Genomic DNA, 23,434 nt, shown 5'->3' with positions numbered 1-23,434 from the left:
CGATAACTTTTCAAATGGCACACTTTTGTACCTTGTTTACCCCTTAAAGGGTTAGTTCACCCAAAAATGAAAATTCTGTCATTAATTACTCACCCTCATGTCGCTCCACACCCGTAAGACCTTTGTTCATCTTCAGAACACAAATTAAGATATTTTTGATGAAATCTGATGGCTTAGTGAGGCCTGCTAGCCTGACTACGTCAGACTTCCTACTTCCGCTCAATTTCATTTCGCTTCTGTACTCAGTCTGATACAGCGTCATAGCTTTGTGTTTGCCACCGGTCTGGAAACAGCCGGGCCAATCAACGAACAGAGGGCGGGCTGAGAGCCGTGACGTAGATGCTAAGCGCCGAGTTTTACATTGTAGGTTAGAGAAATCGAAAACCGAAACGACCGCGGAAATGGGAAACGAGACACGGGATGCAAACTTCGGGATGCATTAACTTCGCATAATCTGCAAAAGTCGTTTACAGCCATGTTCACTCCGGTATTTCGCTCGCATCATCATGTGTTTACAACAGGTTTACAGTGGAAGTTCAATCATAGATTTGAGTTCGATGCATGATGTCTGTGCTTCGATGCGGCTGTACAGGCGGATAACATACGTCATAACTAAACGTATCTGACTGGCTTACGGGTAACCAATGATTTTAAACTTCAGACAAGCGTCCCCTAGCGAGAGAGAAAACACTTCTCTATTATGCCATTCCAGACTCTGTCTACGAAGCAAAGTGAAGTAGCAGAGTCTGGTATTACCAGGCTAGAGGCCTGCATTGACAGCAAGATAATGTGTGTGTAGTGTTTTTAATGACCCTACAAGCTTGATTAAACCATCAAAATAAAATATTATATATATATATATATATTTTTTTTTTTTTTTTTTTTTTTTTCAATATTCTAAGTTTGAGGAAAGAAAAAAAACACAAAACTTAGTGAAGGTATTTACCTGACAAAATTATTTGGCATTTACAGGTTTTATTTTACTATGCAGAAAGCTGACTGGAAAAAGCATATCTTCAACATAATCACTTATTAATATTTTGTTGGTTCTTGTTTTTGAATGTTGATAACTTCTTTTTATGACAGCTTGGTCAAAAATTATGTTGGCATAATTTGTCATATTTCATTTCAAACAATTGACTCCATGCACCACTATGCAATATGCTTACCAAATCTTTTTACACATTTTTATTGAGGGGTTAAGATGTTAAGATTTTCCTGGTGTGACATCACTTTTGGCCACTACTATATATATATATAATGACTACATACTAAACATAACTAAATAAATAAAAAGGTTGCCGCTATAGTAATTGTTTACATTTCATATGTATATAGTTATGTTTAATATGTGAAGTGTTACATCTGCTGAGAAAAAGCAAAAGCTTTGGGGAGAAACAGTATCTCATCAAAGCTTTTGCTTTTTCTCACCAGTTGAATTAAATATAACTATAATTATGCAAACAACTATTATAAAAGTAGCCATGACAGCAAATGTGTTCAGTGGCAATCTTGATGCTTTAGGTACAATAAATGAGGTGCAATGGAAACAAGCGATCTCAATGCTGCGCAGTGCTCGCATATGCCAAGACACTAAAGTCTGCGATCAAAAGGCAAAGATCTCAAAATCAACTCAAACAGAACCATGTATTTTACAGCTCATTCACTGTCAACAATTGTCTCATTTAGAAGAAGCATCCTACTGACACTGTAGGATAAACAAAACCTAACTGAGAACTCAATGAATTCTCCTGAGCAATACAACAATACATCAATACATCAAATTTAATTCAATTTGTGCAGGTTTCATATGGACGGAATAAAACGAAGCAGTTCCACACCTGATTTGACGAGGGAGTATTGAAATGATGCATATTGAGGAAGAGCTATCTCGTTTTTAAGAGAGCTAACAGATCTCGGTTAATTCAGCAACAAACTTGAACTCATGTTTTGGTTTTAGGCATCACATGGCTGTTGTTTTCAGCTTTATCTATGTATATTGTATCTGTGTATATTCAAATAAATTCAAATAAATAAATAATTCCCAGATATAAAGTTAAAATAAGCACATTTAAAGGGACAGAATACTTAAAATTGAGAATTCTGTCATTAATTACCTGTACGCCATGACATGACGATGAGTCAATGGTTGGGAATCGATAATCAATTCCAATTCTGGAATCTGATTCTTAAGCTCAGGAATCGGATACTTGTGATAAAATTTAATTCCGATTCTCCTTATCGATTCCTGTGCGCACAATTAATGTGGTTTTAAACATTTGAAGGGCATGAAGACACGAAAAAGGCACTGTTTTCTGTGTAGCGCGCACAAGCCGCCTCTCATACGGCATGCGAATACTGAATTTAGTTCTCTTTCACGTCTTCTTGCACTTGAATGAACAAATACACACAAAATTATGTCAAAATAACCTCGTAAACAGTCGGTTTTGTCTTAAGTGAACATAAACAGTTGAGAAAGAAAACGTATGGTGTAACAGGCGTCTATTTATAGTCTATTTAAAAATATTTAATTAAATTGCAGTACTTTTTTTTTTTTAATTGGTTTGAATAAATGATTGAATCATTGACTCACTCTAAGACTTCACTTGTTTCATTAGTGGATGAATCAGCGTTTTTGAACAAATCTCTTGAATGAATGATTCAATAAATCCTTTAAACTGCCCCGTGTCGCCACCTACTGTGGTAATGATGTAATCAATACAATCAGCATCAAGTTGCTTTCAAAAGTTGATATACTCTATTTTGATCGCTACCATAGAACATCAGTGTTTATATCTGAACTATAAACCTTTATCCCAGAACTTCTGTGATAATATGAATGATTGTAAGACAGAAATAATGACACTGTGTGGTTGAAATTACTGTTTGCGAAGCCATTTCATACATGACAGCTGCTCTCTCTGAGCCTAACAAGAACCAGTTTGGGAATCAATGTATTTGTATGAATTAAATAACATGAGAATGTTTAAACTGTCTTTTTGATTAATTAGTAAGACTACAAAACTCTAATTAAGAGCTACATTTAAGAACTAATTCAAAATGATGCTGCTTATCTTGTTTTTATACTACAGGGTTGTTGAATGCTCGAATCTGACAAACATCTGATGAAGGTGTGCAATTTTTTTCAGGGAAACGCAAAACGCTAAAGTAGTTTGAGGCAGGTTTTGACCACATTACAGTTCTATATCACTTTGCCAAATGATATCAGTTATTCCAAAGGTCCTCACAGCTGACAACAGCAAAAGAACCAAAACCCACAATGACACTAAGCAAATAAATATAGTAAACAATAGGATAAAAATGACAAATTATTTATATGTTTTTTGCCACAAAATTACGTTTATGTACGGAAAGCACATACTCTATCCTGTGCTTTCAAATGCACAAACATACAGTACGGACACAAACTCGTATAGAAAAATGATTTTATCAGTAAAACAGATTAACAACTTAAAATTAAGATTAACTACATGACATTTCTCATTAACCAGGTAATAACAAGAAGACAGACCCTGGATGTGAATACTGTCTGTTTCTGGATATCATAAACGGCAACACTTCTGTCATCTCAATGACATTATCACATTCACTCACATACACTCCTGTCATCATCAACTTAAAGTCTGTGGTTTTGGAAATAAATTGTCTTAGTTTCATCATTTTAATCTGTCAGGATGAGTTATAATATATGCTTGAATGCAGGATATGTCGTGAGATTAATACATGCTATTATAATCATATATTTCAAACTTGTATTAAAGTCATAAGAATATTATGTAACTAATCCCAACAGAATAGAATGGTGAAACCAAAATATATCTGAACATAACAGTGCATGTGTACTGGGAATTTGGATTTAATCTAAATAAATGCTTGTCATATGGTGATATTAGCAAGGGAATTACTGAATGAGTACATATTTCTGTGACACGACAGCTGGTGAATTAAAACCACCCGCTGGTAAATACGGTCTGAGTGGCCGTATAAGATACAAACAAGTACAAATTAATTTATCTGTAGATTATATAACAGCAACTTGGAAAACAGACAAAACAGAAAAGGTAAGAAGTGATATTTGATATTTGGTGATGTAATTTCCAATTCTTGTGAAATTGGCCTACAGTATATTGGATCCATGCATTCGCTCTTAAAGTGACAGCAGCCTAATAAACCTGCTGCTGTCTGTGTCAATAATGTTAATCAAACAACAAAAGAAAAAGAGAAAATCACTCACTGCTCTTAAATGAATAATTTGTGGAATTATTTTCAGGGAAACGCACAGCTAAAGTAGTCCCACGCAGGTCTTGATCGCATTACAGTTCCATATCACTTCGCCAAATGATTTCAGTTATTTCAAAGGTCCTTCACAGCTGACAACAGCAGAAGAACCAAAACCCACAACAACACTGACCAAGAAAATAAATATAGTAAATTACCATTTTCGTGCATGTGCAAATGAGCTTCTGCTCCCCGCCCCTTTTCCATTATCACTGCTCCTTCCTGCATCGGATACTCCTGCCAAATACTTAAAAAATCATGATCACGCTCACGGACATTGCGGTTCTTCTTCATCATGAAAGTTTATTATCTGCATGCATTTTAAAGCTATATCAGCTTAAACTTCTGATATATTGTTTTCTGAGCGCACACATCTGAAACACGCACACAGAAAGCTGGCTGTCAGTCGGCCCGTCTCGTGAGCATTAAACTAACTTCTCTTTCATGTCTTATTGTGTTTAAACTGTCAAATACACACAAGGTTATGTCAAAAACACACAAAGTTCACTTAAACACAGTCGGTTATATCTGTGAACAGCAGGGACAGAAATCGCATGTGTATATTACAGTAGATCTGTGGCTCATTCCCTTCAAAAATCAAACTAATCCACTGCGTCTACAAGCGGCTCAGATGTTGGGAGTAAATGAAGACTGTTATGTTCACTCAAAACACCTCAATCACTCAATCCGGCATCGAGACAATGGTGGACAGTGTCGCTCAGGGCGGGGTCTATGCTAATAAGGCAGAGTCCGTCAGCAGTCATGGGCGGGGCTTGGGCAGTATGACGTCACATCGTGCAGAAAATGAACTGTTGAGGTTTTTTAAAAAAAGGAGCATGTGGATTTTTATCATTATAGGGTGGTTATGTACTAGAGGTCGACCGATTTATCGGTTTTGCCGATTAATCGGCACCGATAGTTGGAATAGGTGGAACATTCGTTTATTGGCAAAAATCCTTGCCGATAGTTTTTCCAGGTTGTGTCCATTGCAAGAGCTATATTAGGAGACTGGAGCATAGACTGGAGCGGCTAAAAGGGTCTGCTCATCATCATACAGTAGAACAGCAGCCTCTAGAGGCCGAATAAATACTAACACTGCGCTTCAGATAGGCATTTAAAACACCGACTGCAAAATGGTATGAATACAGTACACTACAGTACATGATGTCATATCATTATAAAGTTAATTCATTTGCTGACTAGATGCTGCATCAGCAGAGAAAGAACAGCAGTACTAGGCTACCCTATGTTTGCGATCAGGCTGAGAGGACGCCACCTCAAGCGTTTGAAACAATATGACAAAATGCACGCAAATCTGACCCAAATGTTTAATGTCACGATTGTTTTCATCTATTTGCACTAGTGTATATTCAGCTGGTCACTTTTATGCTTTCATTAGCCAGCGAAGTTGCATATTTAAAGCGACGTGTTAAAGCAGATAAGTTCATGAAGCCGACAGAAACATAAACAAATCAAAACGATTTAATTTCTTTATCATCACTACAATACATATTTTGGTATTTGGATTAGATGATCATCACATGTTTCTAAAATAGAGACAAAGAAATTAAGAGACTATAGGCTACATATAATATATATTTCAGTTCTTTCTGCAGATAACTAAAGATGATCAACTTTATACAACTGTTGAAATAACAACACCATAGGGTTAATAATGCTGTATAATAAATAATATAATAAACATTTACTAATACATTTTCAGAGTTAACTTTTGTTTCAGTTTGAATGTCTTTTGTTTACTTCAATATTTATTCATATTATATTTATTTCATTTAGCACATTTTCATGGTTCAGTACTTATTTAAAAAAAAAAGTTCAGCACTGTTTTAATTAGTGTTATTTTATTATTATTATTATTATTATTATTATTAGTTTTTATCCAGTATCCATTTTAAAAACTATCGGCAGATTAATCGGTTATCGGCAAGTATGGTCCAACCTAGTTATCGGTATCTGTAAAATATCGGTCGACCTCTATTGTTTACACACGGCCAGCACACAGTTATGTTCAAACACCATGTAAAAGTGACTTTTGCATAATAGGTCCCGTTTAAGAAAACATCTCAGTGAAATTTTTTCATCAATTTAGAGCAAATGGCTCTGCTAGTCCGACATGTCATTTATCAACCGCACTGACACTAACGAAAGAGCTTGAGCTTTTTCTCCCCAGACTCGTAAGGCGAATTATGGTTACAAGATGACACTGTACATCAAAGAATGTTGATTCTCAGCATGCAAAACCTTGCACGTGTGCGCGCCGAAGACACTTCAAAGTTAAATGACTGGGCAGACACTATTTAGGAGAAGCAAGACAGGCCAATTACTCAAACACATAGCGCTCACATCTGACCGGACTGCGTTATCCAATTAGCACGGTACGCTCTGAAGGTTGAGTAAATAAGTGTGCTCCGATTGGCCTCGCATACAGAGCACCGGCTCGCCAATCAGACTTTGTTAGAAAGCCTCTCCTTGATTCTGACATGTTTTGTCTTTTTGTCGTCAATCTGTATTTGACTACAGCCCTGTATCTCTGAAGCCGGCTGCTGAAGAAAGAGAAATCTACAGATATGCTTTAGCAATTTCCCAAAATGAGACAAATGCATTACTCACGCTCGCACTGAATCCATTCATCAGGTCAAGAAAAGTGACTCTCAGCCATTCCTCATGCAAACGTATGCGCATTTCTGCGAGAACACGTTCTGAAAAGCGACGTTGTTATCGTAGCTGCTGGCTAAGAAAAGGACAGAAGGCAATTTTTCATTCTGACTCTTATCTTGACGATGTTTTGAAGTGGCGCCTCAGTTTATTGTTCATTTGTGGCACTCTTCGGCTGATTTTAAAGGGTCATGAAACTCTACAACACATTCTTTGAAAGGTTAAAGAAACAGTTCGCCCTCAAAAAATGAAATTTTTGGGCTTATTTATCCACCTTTCATGTGCAAAGCCAGAAGATTTTCCTTCTCGCATTGAGCACAAAAGGAGTAATTTTGCATTGTGCTGGTCACTCTTTTCCATGCAATTAAAAGAAATGGGCTGAAGCTTTGATGCTTTTGAAGCTTTTAAGATGCAAAGGCACCATAAAAGCATCAAGAAAGTAGTTCATACAACTTGTGTGATATATATTCTTCTGTGTGAGGATCTAATTTAACTCATTATTCACTGATAATCCTCACCACTGCAACCTGATCACTGAGAACTGGTTCATTCCAGTTTGTGAATGAATGGTTTTTACAATCTGCTTACGATTCTTTTGGGAAACACTGCCCAACTTTGTGAAATGGATCAATCGATTCAAAGATTTGACTCAAAACAATGATTCATTAACAAATTATCAGTGTTACCAAAATCCTATTTAAGTAGAAACACAAGAGCAATGTCTTAAATCATGCAAGAAACATGCTAAAACATTAACAATGTGTTAAATCATACTAGAAACACGCTAGCAATGTGTTAAATCACGATAGCAAAAGGTGTTAACATGGTACTACTGTAAATCATGCTAACAACATGTTAAAAACATGTTAGCCATGTGTTAAGTCATACTAGAAACATGCTAGCAATGTGCTAAATAATGCTAGAAACAGCAATGTGTCAAATCATGTTAGGAACGTTGTGAAATCATGAAAGAAACATGCTAAAACATATTAGCAATGTGTTAAATCATACTAGAAACATGTTAAAACATGTTAGCAATGTGCCAAATAATGTTTTAACATGGTGTTAACATTAGAATGTTGTTAACATATTTCTATCATGTTAGCAATTTGTTAAATCATGATAGCAACATGTTAACATGGTACTAAATCATGCTAGCAACATGCTAACAAGCGTGCTAATTCATGTTAGAAACAGCAATGTGTCAAATCATGTTAGGAACATGTGAAATCATGAAAGCAACATGCGAAAACATATTAGCAATGTGTTAAATCATTTCTAGAAACATGATAGCAATGTGTTAAATCATGCTAGCAACATGTTAAAACATGTTAGCAATGTGTCAAATCATGTTTTAACATAGTGTTAGCATTAGAATGTTGTTAACATGTTTCTACCATGTTAGCAATGTGTTAAATCACAATAGCAACATGTTAACATGGTATTAAATCATGGCTAGCAACATGTTAAAAATTCTAACAATGTGCTAATTACATGATAGAAACATGCCTGCAATGTGTTAAATAATGTTAAAATTGTTGAAACATGTATGCAATGTGCTAATGCATACTAGAAACATGCAAACAATGTGATAAATCATGTTAGCAAAGTCAAACCATGGTAGAAACATACTATTAACATGTTAAAACACGTTAGCAATGTGTTAAAAAATGCTAGCAATGTGTTAAATCATGTCAGCAAACATGTGAACATCATACTAAATCATGTTAGCAACATGCTAAAACATGCCAGCAATGTGCTAATTCATGCTAGAAACATGATAGTAATAAACCATGTTAGCAAATGTGAACTTCATACTAAATCATGTTAACAACATGTTAACAACATGCTAAAACATGCTAGCAATCAGCTAACTAATGCTAGAAACATGCCAGCAATGTGGTAAATCATGATAGCAACATGTTAAATCATGTTAGCAATGTGAACATTGTACTAAATCATGCTATAGCAACATGATAAAACATGTTCGAAATGTGTTAATTTATGTTACCAACATGTGAACATTGTATTAAATCATGCTAGCAAAAAGCAAAAACATGCTAGAAATGTGTTCATTTATGATAGGAACATGATAGCAATGTGCTAAATCATGCTAGAAACATGCCAGGAATGTGATAAATCATGTTAGCAACATGTTAAATCATGTTATCAATGTGCTGAATCATGTTAGCAATGTGAACATTGTACTAAATCATGCTAGCAACATGCTAAAACATGCTAAAAATTTGTTAATTTATGCTAGGAACATGATAGCAATGTGTTAAATCATGTTAGCAACATGTTAAATCATGTTAGCAATGTACTAAATCATGTTACCAACATGTAAACATTGTACTAAATCATGGTAGCAACATGTTAAAACATGCTAGAAATGTGTTAATTTATGCTAGGAACATGATAGCAATGTGCTAAATCATGTTAGCAACATATTAAATCATGGTAGCAATTTACCAAATCATGGTAGAAACATGCTACTACCTAGCATGCTAAACCTCATAATGTTAGCAACACATTTACACTATACTAAATCATGCTAGCAATGTGTTAATTCATGCCAGAAATATGACCGCAACACGCTAAATCATGTTAGGAACATGTTAAATCATGCTAGCATGTAAATATAATATATATAAAAATAAAAGCTAATTTAAAATATTAACAAAAGCTATAATCATATATAAATAATACACTACAAATCACACAATTGCTTCTTCTCGCACAAAGCCTGTATGAAAAGACATTTGTACAATTTCTTTTTTAATGGTAAATTCATTGCATTTGCATGGAAAATAGCAAACAACACAGTCATATGAGTTTAGAGCGACATGAGGTTGATTAAATAATGACAGGATTTTATCTGTGAGTTGAACTATTCCTTTAACCTCACTGAAGCAAAATAAAGCTGATTGGGGCGCATGATCCATGATCTCTCCTTCCCTCCAGGTTAACCTCTGATTCAGAGCTGCAGAGAACTGACCTGCACTAAAATCAGATGCTTCATGACACTTTAAATCACTCCATCAGGTGCAACACGTTTTCAACATTAGCATAGCTGAAACATGTAATTATTTCGCCATGCTAGGAAGAATATTCCTACAGGTAAAGAGTCTGTAATTAGTCAAAAAAGGTATTATTCACAATATTATGACATATTACGCTTGTCAGAGTATCATATTTAGTTTTAATAACAAGCATGAGTCAAAAAAAACTATCAATTAATAATTGTCTAACTAATTGTCACACTGTAATGAAAGTCTGTAATCTGACTCGTCAAACAGGTCAGCTTTAATTGCAGATATTGCATCATCATTCCTGACCCATTGTGTATTTTCCTTCAGGTTGTGCTGCTCCGAGTCGTGCAGCGCTATTTTGGGACAGAGCGTTCTGAACGGAAAAATGACAAATTGCGATGTCAGGCAGTGGTGGGATAAGTAACGTATCAAAGGCATCTGTTTGAATTGCTTTGATAAATGGATTTTTCCAGAATGTGTTGAAATGGAGGGTCGCCAGAGGAAAGCTAAATATTTCCCTATTTGCTGGGTACAAAACATCCTGAGATGCCTGAGATCCAGGCCTTTCCGACAGAATCTGTGCTGTGAAATAAATTGCTGATGTAGATGCTGATACACAAAAATCTGTTTAAAATTTGAAAGAGAAAAAAAATGGAACAAAATATTATGAGGAGATACAGCTGGGAAGCTTTTCCTGTATGACTCTCATAATACTTGCTGGTCAATCAGTTTCCCTTGAAACTAAAATGGGGTTTTGTGTCCTAAAAGTTGATACACTTTTAAAATGAACTATTTTTCAACCAATATTTTCAGACCAAAGATACTGATGAGTCATCCTGCACCACACAGATTACTGTCCAATGCTCTCGAGAAGGGTAATGTCACATTCTCAAGTTTCTTTTTATCTATCCATCGTTCCATCCATCCATACATGCATCTATGAATTGTTCTATCCATCCATCCATCCATCCATCTATCCATCCATCCATCCATCTATCGTCCATCCATCACTCTATCCATCCATCTTCCATCCATCCACCTATCCGTCCATCCATCTATCCATCTATCTTCCATCCATCAATCCATCCATCCGTACACGCGTCCATCCACCCATCCATCCATCAATCAATCAATCAATCAATCAATCAATCAATCAATCAATCAATTCATCCATCCATCCATCCATCCATCCATCCATCCATCAATTGTTGAATCGATCGATCCATCCATCCATCCATCAATTGTTCCATCCATCCATCCATCCATCCATTCATCAATTGTTCTATCCATCCATCTTCCATCTTCCATCATCCATCCATCCATCTATCTTCCAATCAATCAATCAATCAATCAATCAATCAATCAATCAATCCATCATTCAATTGTTTTATCCATCCATCCATCCATCCATCCATCCATCCATCAATTGTTCAATCGATCCATCATCCATCCATCGTTCAATTGTTCTATCCATCCATCCATCCATCCATCCATCCATTCATCAATTGTTCTATCCATCCATCTTCCATCATCCATCCATCTATCTTCCAATCAATCAATCAATCAATCAATCAATCCATCATTCAATTGTTTTATCCATCCATCCATCCATCCATCAATTGTTCAATCGATCCATCCATCCATCCATCGTTCAATTGTTCTATCCATCCATCCATCCATCCATCCATCAATTGTTCAATCGATCCATCCATCCATCTCTCTTCCATCCATCCATCCATCCATCAATTGTTCTATCCATCCATCTTCCATCCATCAATACACGCATCCATCCACCAATCCATCCATCCATCCATCCTTCCATCTTCCATCCATCCATCCATCCATCCATCCATCCATCCATCCATCCATCAATTGTTCAATCCATCCATCCATTCATCTCTCTTCCATCCATCCATCCATCCATCCATCAATTGTTCAATCGATCCATCCATCTCTTTTCCATCCATCCATCCATCCATCCATCCAACAATCGTTCTATCCATCCATCCATCCATCCATCAATTGTTCCATTCATCTATCTTCCATCCATCCATCCATCCATCCATCCATCTTCCATCCATCCATCCATCCATCTATCTTCCATCCATCAATCCATCCATCCATCCATCCATCCAACAATCGTTCTATCCATCCATCCATCATTCTATCCATCATCTATCTATCTTCCATCCATCAATCGATCCATCCATCCATCCATCCATCCATCCATCCATCCATCCAACAATCGTTCTATCCATCCATCCATCATTCTATCCATCATCTATCTATCTTCCATCCATCAATCGATCCATCCATCCATCCATCCATCCATCCATCAATTGTTCCATTCATCTATCTTCCATCCATCCATCCATCCATCCATCCATCTTCCATCCATCCATCCATCCATCCATCTATCTTCCATCCATCTATTCATCCATCCATCCATCCGTTTTATCCATCCATCCATCCATGAATCGTTCAATCGATCCATCCATTTCTCTTCCATCCATCCATCCATCCATCCAACAATCGTTCTATCCATCCATCCATCATTCTATCCATCCATCCATTTATCTTCCATCCATCCATTCATCCATCCATCCACCTGTCCATCAATCCGCCCATCAACTGTTCTATCCATCCATCTTCCATCCATCCATCGCTCTATCATCCATCTATCTTCCATCCATCAATCCATCCATCTATCCATCCATCCATCCATCCGTTTTATCCATCCATCCATCCATCCATGAATCGTTCAATCGATCCATCCATTTCTCTTCCATCCATCCATCCATCCATCCAACAATCGTTCTATCCATCCATCCATCATTCTATCCATCCATCCATTTATCTTCCATCCATCCATTCATCCATCCATCCACCTGTCCATCAATCCACCCATCAACTGTTCTATCCATCCATCTTCCATCCATCCATCGCTCTATCATCCATCTATCTTCCATTCATCAATCGATTCATCCATCCATTCATCGTTCTATACATCCATCTATCATTCATCCATCTATCAAACTAGTCTTTATCAACCCAAAATCCAGAGTTTGACTTGTCATATTTAGCTTTTCTTACTTAAAATTAAAGGTTGTATGAATTTCTATTTCCTCACATTCAAATTCAAATTACAATTCATCATCCTGTCACTTCTGAATAATGCACATCCTTGGTACACACAGTGCATGCTGGGGATCCTCTTCTTTTTCATGAACATTATGTGACATTTTTTACAAACTCAGAGGAAGTCTGCCTTGAACCAGCCCTCACAGAGCCACAGACATAATGGGGCTAGCACTCAATGGGACACAATATCTCAAGGAGAAGGTAGATCGTTCAAAATAACAAAATGTACTGCACTGACAAGCTCTCGTGGACCAACGACGACAAATGCTGCTTGTACCGAGAGGCAGTATGATTCTCTACGGCTCCAAGTTTTGCTTCTTGCATTGGACGGTAATGCAAGAGCATCTATTACTTGATGGTAATGAAACGACTGTTCTGCTGGTTTTTTTATCGAAGCACTTACCCAATACTCATAAATGTTTGAGTAATTCCGTTAAACCCAAGAACATGGTACAACTGGCATTACTGCCTCCACATTCTTCATAAGATTAATGCTTTAATAATGGCAAATGAAGTGCCATGTCTGCAGAGGAGGAGAAAAACTATTGATTTACTTACAGCTTAGATAATGAAGGACTTGCTCTTATTCCACAATGTGTTTTAGTGAAGATTTGCTGTATTCAATCTAAGGTCTATTAAAGAGAGTATAAAATGGGAAAACTTCAAATGCTCGGTGACCAGATGGAAATGATGATTGGAGCATGTTTTATAAGAAGATATTATTTCAGTCTTTCTACTTTAAAATGTCTTCTGATTTATTGTGTTACTTGCCATTCCTTTGTAATTATTTGTTAAATTTACTAGCTATTTCTGAGGGAAAATTGTTTCAAATCCTTCAAAAACAACAATTTATGCTTTATTAAGCCAGCCATAAATGTTACTGACCAATCCTACCATAACAACTACATTATCCAACATATTATCAGACAAGCTTTTGCTGTTTTCTAAAGTCATATCTGTTTTGATAGATTTAGACAGAATTTCACAAACATCACGTATAGCGTATATAAAGTTTTCCAAAATCACTTGCATTAACCGATTATTCAAAAAATGAACATGTACACTGCAAAAAAAAAGTTATTGCTTAGTATTTTGTTCTGTTTTCCATTAAAAAGATCTAAAATTTCTTAAATAAAGATGCATTTTTGAGCAGCAAAAAGGTGTTTTCTGAAAAAAAAAAAAAAAAAAAAAAATATATATATATATATATATATATATATATATATATATATATATATATATATATATATATATATATATAATTAAGTGAGTTTGTGCATAAAATTTGGACAAATATCGGTCTGTGGGATCAGAAAAATAAACTTAATTGAAAGAGAAAACAAGTTGATTTTTCTGACCTCACTGGCAGATTTTGTCCTTGTTTTAAACATAAACTCACTTCATTTTCAATTTTTCAGCAAACAAGATTTAAGTTGTTTTGCTTCTCAAGTACATGTATCTTGATCTAAGAAGTTTTTGATCATTTTAATGGAAAACAAATAATTTTTTCCAGTGTATACAACAGCAAGGCCACCAGGATTTGCTCCAAGGTAAAGTAATGTTGTTAAACTTTTGCTCAAGTATTTCATTTAAGTCAGCAACTAAAGAGTTCAGAATAACATAGCATGCAGAAACTGTTATGTTCACGTATCAGGTGCAATCGTCATCAGATGAGGCTTTTCTGTTCTTGTCTCATTCTGATTCACAGTCGTTCGCAGATTTTAATCAGGGGCATTTAACAATTTCTCTCAAAGAAAACACAGATAAAAATGCTTCACAGTCTATGTAAGCAAAATAATGAAACCATTTTACTGAAATCTCCAATACATCACTAAATGATGATGTTCTACAGAGCTTGTAAGCTAGCAACCGTAACCAAGGGGGCGGAGCTTAGTGAAGAGTCGATGTTACAGTCAAACACTTTCCGGCATCGAAATCAATCCAGCAGTACTGTACCACCGAAAACAAATCAAAAAAGGAAGTATTCTGAGAAAAAAACAAACACTTGAAGCAGAAATGTATTTTTCTGACAACTGTTTGACATTTTAACAGAGGGAATTCTGGAGGAAATGACATCACTAGAGCAATATGTCACTTATTTTGCAATCTGTTTAGCTAATGAAGCGTAATTTTTTGGATACAGAGTCTGTAAAGCCCAGATTGGCATAAAATAAATACTTTCAATCATTGTAATTGCCACGAGTGAATCTCAGCTACCTGAAGGCAGGGGGTCTGCTGATTTTGTTCCTGGCTAGTGGAGAGTTTTGTTGCAATAATTGGTTTACCCTTTAATTAGAGGAGAGTTAGTGCAGGTTAATTTTGTGTGCTTTTAAGTGTTTGGAAGAGTTTTAGCCCCACGATAATCAGGTCTATAATTCACAAATAAGCAAGGAGTTATGACTCGATAGTGCAGAAAGTGTCTGGTATACTTGATTCTAACACTACTTTTTCTTCACAAAAAACATTTAAACTCAAATCAATATTTCAAGCCCAATAATTTATTTGAAGATAAGTAGAAAAAGCAGGATATGTGTGTATGTGTGTGTGTATATGTAAAATAGTGATTCAGAAGTCACTATGAATGCGTGATGCGTGTGTATTTATACACACAAAGTGACTTCTATGTTATATATATATATATATATATATATATACACACAGTGGGTGCGGAAAGTATTCAAACCCCCTTAAATTTTTCACTCTTTGTTATATTGCAGCCATTTGCTAAAATCATTTAAGTTCATTTTTTTTCCTCAATGTACACACAGCACCCCATATTGACAGAAAAAAACAGAATTGTTGACATTTTTGCAGATTTATTAAAAAAGAAAAACTGAAATATCACATGGTCCTAAGTATTCAGACCCTTTGCTGTGACACTCATATATTTAACTCAGGTGCTGTCCATTTCTTCTGATCATCCTTGAGATGGTTCTACACCTTCGTTTGAGTCCAGCTGTGTTTGATTATACTGATTGGACTTGATTAGGAAAGCCACACACCTGCCTATATAAGACCTTACAGCTCACAGTGCATGTCAGAGCAAATGAGAATCATGAGGTCAAAGGAACTGCCTGAAGAGCTCAGAGACAGAATTGTGGCAAGGCACAGATCTGGCCAAGGTTACAAAAAAAACATTCTGCTGCACTTAAGGTTCCTAAGAGCACAGTGGCCTCCATAATCCTTAAATGGAAGACGTTTGGGACGACCAGAACCCTTCCTAGAGCTGGCCGCTGTCCAAACTGAGCTATCGGGGGAGAAGAGCCTTGGTGAGAGAGGTAAAGAAGAACCCAAAGATCACTGTGGCTGAGCTCCAGAGATGCAGTCGGGAGATGGGAGAAAGTTGTAGAAAGTCAATCATCACTGCAGCCCTCCACCAGTCGGGGCTTTATGGCAGAGTGGCCCGACGGAAGCCTCTCCTCAGTGCAAGACACATGAAAGCCCGCATGGAGTTTGCCAAGATGGTGAGAAATAAGATTCTCTGGTCTGATGAGACCAAGATAGAACTTTTTGGCCTTAATTCTAAGCGGTATGTGTGGAGAAAACCAGGCACTGCTCATCACCTGTCCAATACAGTCCCAACAGTGAAGCATGGTGGTGGCAGCATCATGCTGTGGGGGTGTTTTTCAGCTGCAGGGACAGGACGACTGGTTGCAATCGAGGGAAAGATGAATGCGGCCAAGTACAGGGATATCCTGGACGAAAACCTTCTCCAGAGTGCTCAGGACCTCAGACTGGGCCGAAGCTTTACCTTCCAACAAGACAATGACCCTAAGCACACAGCTAAAATAACGAAGGAGTGGCTTCACAACAACTCCGTGACTGTTCTTGAATGGCCCAGCCAGAGCCCTGACTTAAACCCAATTGAGCATCTCTGGAGAGACCTAAAAATGGCTGTCCACCAACGTTTACCAGAACTGGAGAGGATCTGCAAGGAGGAATGGCAGAGGATCCCCAAATCCAGGTGTGAAAAACTTGTTGCATCTTTCCCAAAAAGACTCATGGCTGTATTAGATCAAAAGGGTGCTTCTACTAAATACTGAGCAAAGGGTCTGAATACTTAGGACCATGTGATATTTCAGTTTTTCTTTTTTAATAAATCTGCAAAAATGTCAACAATTCTGTGTTTTTCTGTCAATATGGGGTGCTGTGTGTACATTAATGAGAAAAAAAATGAACTTAAATGATTTTAGCAAATGGCTGCAATATAACAAAGAGTGAAACATTTAAGGGGGTCTGAATACTTTCCGTACCCACTGTATATATATATATATATTAGGGCTGCACGATTATGACAAAAATCATAATTGTCGATTATTCCCTTGAAACTGTAATTGCGATTTTAAAATACAATTATCACAATTTGCATTGAATGATGTATTGAATAGCTTTATACCATTGTTTGAAGCAACTGCATGCCATATTTTTGTATAAAAAAATAAAAAAAACAATCTGAAAACACAATTTTTTATTGTTTTCTATAGCAGTAAATGTCAACTATATATGGGTTTGGTTTCCTCTTTAAATAATAATAATAATAATAAGTCAACATATGCATGGTATAATAATAGGGGCAGAATAATGCAAGTAAATATTTTTCCTTGTAATCGCACCTTTAAACGATTACGAAATCGTAGCATCCGTAATCGTAATCGCGATTAGAAATTGGATTAATTGTGCAGCCCTATATGCATATATAGTACATACATAGTACACAGCATATATACACTGTGTATATATGTATATATATATCGACACACATACATACATATTATATATATATATAAAACTTTCCAACTGACTACTAAAAAACATTTAAACGCAATAAAGGAAATACCCTTCCAATCCCTGTCTGTTTATTTTTTGAGAATGAATGTACATTATTCTTACTCACACAGCCTCTCCTGTGTGGACACAGTTCTTATTGAAACAGGAAGTCAGGGCAAAACAAATGGAAGATCTCGTTATTCTCCCCCTTTCCATTTTATAGCCAATAGGGTTTAGCTGATGTCACATGAATCACGATTTGCTACTTGCTATTTCAGTCAGCAGCAGGAGGTTCAGTGGGAAGGACATTCTCATTTTACTGAGACAATTTGCATAAGCCCCTGAGCAAATAATGATGTCATCAATATTTTCCAGAATGAGTAAGGCTCACATTTACAGCTATTTCTAATTGTCCCAATAATAAGGAGTACATTAGCATACCTAACACCACAAAACTCTCATTTAGATGTTTTAATCTGCAGCTCTTACCTCGTCCTGAAGTTCGCAGGATGAGGATGTCCATCATATAAAGATAAAAAGTCATATTCTTCCTCCACAGCGAAGGACTGAAAAACTATATGAATTCTGCTCCTCTCCTCGGCTACAATAACCCACGTACAGTTCGCTCCGTTAGGGTATCCGTGAGGAAAGCCTGGACTTTCTATGGTCCCATTTTTCCCTTTTAATGTCCCACCACATGTAAAAATGAAACCTGCGAAAAGAGGGAAAGAGAAGAGAATATGAATAGTCTCGCAAGTCAACATGAAACATTTGAAACCACGTATGCTCTTTGGTAATGTGATGTATTGCCAATTCAATTCTAATAAAGGCAGAATGATTGATTTTACCCATCAGAAATTGACCTTTCACTAAGCTCCGCCTCCCTTGGTTACTGTTGCTAGCTCAGACTTACAGATTTACAGAGCGTCCCAGTTTTGGAATTCCTGATGCACAAAAATCAATTTCTCTCGCATTCTATTTCACTTCGAAACCAAATTATGGAATTAAAAAGGTTTGCGAATTGCGTTATGACAACATCTCCTCAGTTATGACAGAACAATCTCTGAGCAATACAATTATCCTCTGGGAATTGTTTGTGCAGCTAGTTAGTATTCCTCTCCGAGTTTAACACATCACTCAACTCTCTGAGAAAGAAAAACAACTGGTGGCATCTGACATCACAATCACATTAGTCAAATCGTGCCAGTTTGTGCGCCGATGCCCGTAATGGTTTGGGTGTGACATGAATTACTATATCCGTGCGTCGTGTTTGAGTCACCGTCGTCAGATGTCTGGGGTTCGGTTTAATGACCGTTGCTCATATGTCATCCCGACCGCCGTCGTGGGTGTGCGTCTACACCTGCTACCCTCAAATTAGTAGGGCTTTTTATATGCCACAACCTGAGCAAATAGACTGGTAATGACAACCAGCATTAATTGAGCTTTTCCATTTATCCCCTTCCGCTTCCCTTAAGGCGTAATTAGCTTTGCCGACTCCATGAGATCAAGGATATTTCCTCTCCCATCTTTTTTTCCCCCTCACTCTCAAAGCTGAGGGAATGAATTCAGAAGGGAGAGGTATGTACTGACTCATAGCCACACAACTCAGATCCACAGACACCAGAAAAAAAATGCAAAGAGAATGCATAAATAAAATAAAGACTATTTTTGGAACCATTAAGAAATTTTTCCATCATTTTCATGACAATTAAGCACATTTCCTTGAAAATTCTCATTAGTATGATGCATCTGGACTTTTTGCCATTAGACTGTCATTACTGCAACACTGTGATAAAAGCTCTCGTCAGTGTAAATGTGAGGGCTTATTCCAACCAGATACAAATCGCAACAGGATATTTTGTCAGCCATTAGTTTTGATTTGTACAACATCACGCCTGATAACCCCGCCCACTGTGAAAATGCATTGGCTGAAAATATACACTTTAAGCGCAAGCTGACTATGGGATGAAGCCTATTAGAAATGCAGTTAAAATGCCAGTAAAATTCAAGATATGAGGCAAAAATGAGGGCCCTGTTTGGCTTTTTGACATTTTTCCCGAATATCAGCACGATTGCAAATGTGTTGCTGATTTAATACAACAGTTCAATAAACTTTAGTTAATGCTCAAGAAAAGGTTCTATGTTGAAGCTTAAAGGGTTTAGGGTTCCCATAATGGGATAATTTTATGGATTTATTTTTAATTAATTAATTTTGCTTTAATTAATTTTTATTTTGATTAGTTTTTATGAATTAAACAGCTTGTAAACATACTTTATCATTAGAAAAAAATTGGATTACGCAATAATTTAAGACAATTCTCATTATATATTTTCCTTTTTGGCATAAAGTGTTTTATAAAACTGAGTCAAGAACCCTAGAGTTCTATAAAGAACCCTACTGAACTTGTTTTTGTTCAATTTCGCCAAAAAATTTAGCCAAATTTGTGCATCTCCGATCAACATGCAGCAGTGTTTCATTAATGAATGAATCAGTGTTTTTTAATGAATTGATTCAATGACAGTGACTGCATCCGAAATTACATATTTCCCTACTATATAGTACACAAAAAAGTAGTATGTCCGAATTCACAAAAAAGTACCCAGATGACCTACTGCTTCCAGAAAGATTCTGAAGATTCTGAAGTGTGCCTATGATGGACACTTTACTATCCCATGAGGCCACGGGAGAGGAGTTGTGAATGACAATGAAGCGACACAACTGGCGCTGGTAGGTCACATGATGATGAAATCATGGTGAATGTAGTATAACATTCATATTATATATATATATATATATATATTCATACTATATTTTTAGCACTCACAAAGTAATTACTTATTTAAAATAAGTACCTACTCAAGAGATTGTGATTTCAGACACAGCCGGACACTTGCTTTGTTCTGGAATAAATCAGCCGTTTGAATGAATTGGTTGAATGAATGACTCAGTTAATTAAGTGACCAATTAAGTTTAATTTTTAGAGTATTGTTTCTTTTTTCATTCATATTCATGCCACCTCTGAGCTGCATTAAACAGTCTGTGTAAATGCACCTAAAAAAACTAAAAAAAACTAAAAAAACTAAAAAAAAAAAAATTAATGGCCACATTGTTGCCTTAAAAGTGTTAAGAGTCACAGTTCCCGTGTTTCCCGGACTCCATTTCCCAGGATCCTCCTGTCTCCACACCTGCACTCACTTCCCTCGTCATCAGCACTCCCTTTATAATTGACTCACTCCCTTCACTCCCTGTCCGTTCTTAATGTTATATTATATGTGTTTGAGTGTATGCTTTCTCCTTCGTTCAGTAAAGACCCTTATTTGTGGATTTCCTTGTACTGCCTCGTCTCTTATACACCAGCACTGTGACTTCTTTTCTCAGAATTATGAGACAAACCCGCAATTGCGGCTTCAATTCGGAGGGGGAAAAAAACTTTATTTCTCAGAATTGCAAGTTTATATCTCACAATTCTGACTTAATAACATGCAATAGCGATTTTATATCATGTAATTCTGACTTTGCAACTTGCAATTGCAAGTTTATATCATGTAAACTTGCAACTGCAAGCAAAACTTCATGGCTGCGATAGAGATGATCATCAAAACCAAACAGATGATTTGTTAGTTTTCGGCAGAGTATCCGAGGCACAAGCTGTAGGCTCCGCCCTGTTCTGGAAAGCAGGGCGGAGAGCAGCAGCTCATTTGCATTTAAAGACACATGCACGTAAACAGCATATTTTTCCTTCCACTCAAGAATGGGCATTTGCAACAAGCTATAATAAATGATCTGTGGGGTATTTTGAGCTGAAACTTCACAGACACATTCTGGGGACACCAGAGACTTATATTACATCTTGTAAAAGGTCCCCTCACTGTAAAAAAAATAATTGTTGGTTTAACTTAAGTAACCTGGTTGCCTTAAAATTCTGGGTTCATTGAAATTAAAAATTTGAGTTAACACAATGAAGGCAATTGATTTAATCAACAGAAACTCAAAATATTGTTATCTGAACCACATTAATTATCTAAGTTGATTTGACAAAAGACAAAAAATGTTGTGATAAAAAATCATGAAAATCATTTTTTTTTAACAGTGCTTTAAATGATCTTTTGGGGGTAATCTCTCAGATGTGTGATTATTAATTATTAACCAGCACATCTTGTAATTAGATTAATAATTGTAATCCCTAATATTAAAGTAATATATAACCGCACATAAAAAATCAAATATGTTCTGATTTGTTCTTCTGATTGTAATGCAATGCATTTTTGCTTTCAGCGTGGACAAACAAACTGCTTCTCACTGGAACATATACTGCATCGGTGTAACAAATAAATACTCAGACCTGAATGATTACAGGCAGGTGCATCAGACACTGAAACACCATGAAGAGAATAGAAAGATCCCACACACTCCGGCAGCTTGCAAAAACAGTCATTATATTGCAACACTGCAGTTATGCAACACCTGAGGAAGGCTGTGTGAGTCAAACTTTGCAATATATTGTTCATAGAAATGTGTTGGTTTTTTTTTTATTTCCTTTTCATTTTTCTTCATTACTGTATTGCAATTAAAAATTATAATAATACAATGATTTTTATTTTTTTAATTTCAATTCAGCATTAACTGAATGCTATAAGGTAAATACTACACCATGGTGTATTATCACTTAACAAATATGCCATTATCATCTCATTACAGTAATGAGAATGAGGACGGCTTAGTATGCATGCATATGTAAAGCAGGCTTAATTTTCTTTAGGAAATATATATGATCCAGAGGTTTGTGAGAAATCAGCTAAAACTCTAAATTGACATTTCAATTTATCCAAACTAAACTAATCCCATCTATAGGGACGGAAGAAATTGTGTTTGTATTGGAAACATCATCTAATAGGAGAGAAACATGAAAAAAACAATTAGAGCAAAAACATACTAATAGGCTTCTAGTTGTTTCTCAGAAATAAAAGCTGTGAAATCCTCCAGCATGTGCGGTCGTGTCTCTAAAGACCCTGTCATTGAATTAAGCAAGAAGCTGTTATAAAGCAAATAGTCATGACTAAAGGCGATTGTTAGGCATGATGCACAGCATCGACGGACTCCTTCATTATAATGTCATGATGTGAATGCACCAATTACTGGATTTAGAAAAAGATCCTTCAATGCTATGAGATGAAGTATCGCCGCAATATATCAATTTAAAATTGCATATTGATATTTCTTTAGTGTGCAATGTTGCTGTTTGAGCATGAAAAAGTCCCTCCAGCAGGAGTTGTTCTCTATATCTGTTTCTGAACTCCCTGAAACGCCTCCATCTTGAGTTTTCTTCACAATATTCCTCATTTAAATAATTTATGCACAGAATAAAGGGGCGGGGCCTGGTTGAGTTAGTTAGTAGTGTGTTGAAACTGGCGGTTATGGTAAGGGGCGGGACATTTCCCAAACATCAATCACAACACACTGCTCCAGCCGACCAATCAGAGCACAGTGTGCTTTTCAGAAGGAGGGGCTTCATAGAGAC

General features: G+C 36.4%; 1 protein-coding gene across 1 annotated transcript in view; it reads right to left on the bottom strand.

Moving 5' to 3' along the window:
• Nucleotides 1–23,434, bottom strand: part of csmd3a (CUB and Sushi multiple domains 3a) — a 343,356-nt gene that overhangs the window by 297,651 nt on the left and 22,271 nt on the right. The window contains 1 exon segment of the mRNA XM_048153480.1: nt 18,405–18,627. Coding sequence (XP_048009437.1) covers nt 18,405–18,627 — 223 coding nt within the window.

This window comes from Megalobrama amblycephala, linkage group LG13, assembly GCF_018812025.1.
Source record: "Megalobrama amblycephala isolate DHTTF-2021 linkage group LG13, ASM1881202v1, whole genome shotgun sequence".
Taxonomy (NCBI): Eukaryota; Metazoa; Chordata; class Actinopteri; order Cypriniformes; family Xenocyprididae; genus Megalobrama; species Megalobrama amblycephala.
This window is presented reverse-complemented; position numbering and strand designations above follow the sequence as displayed.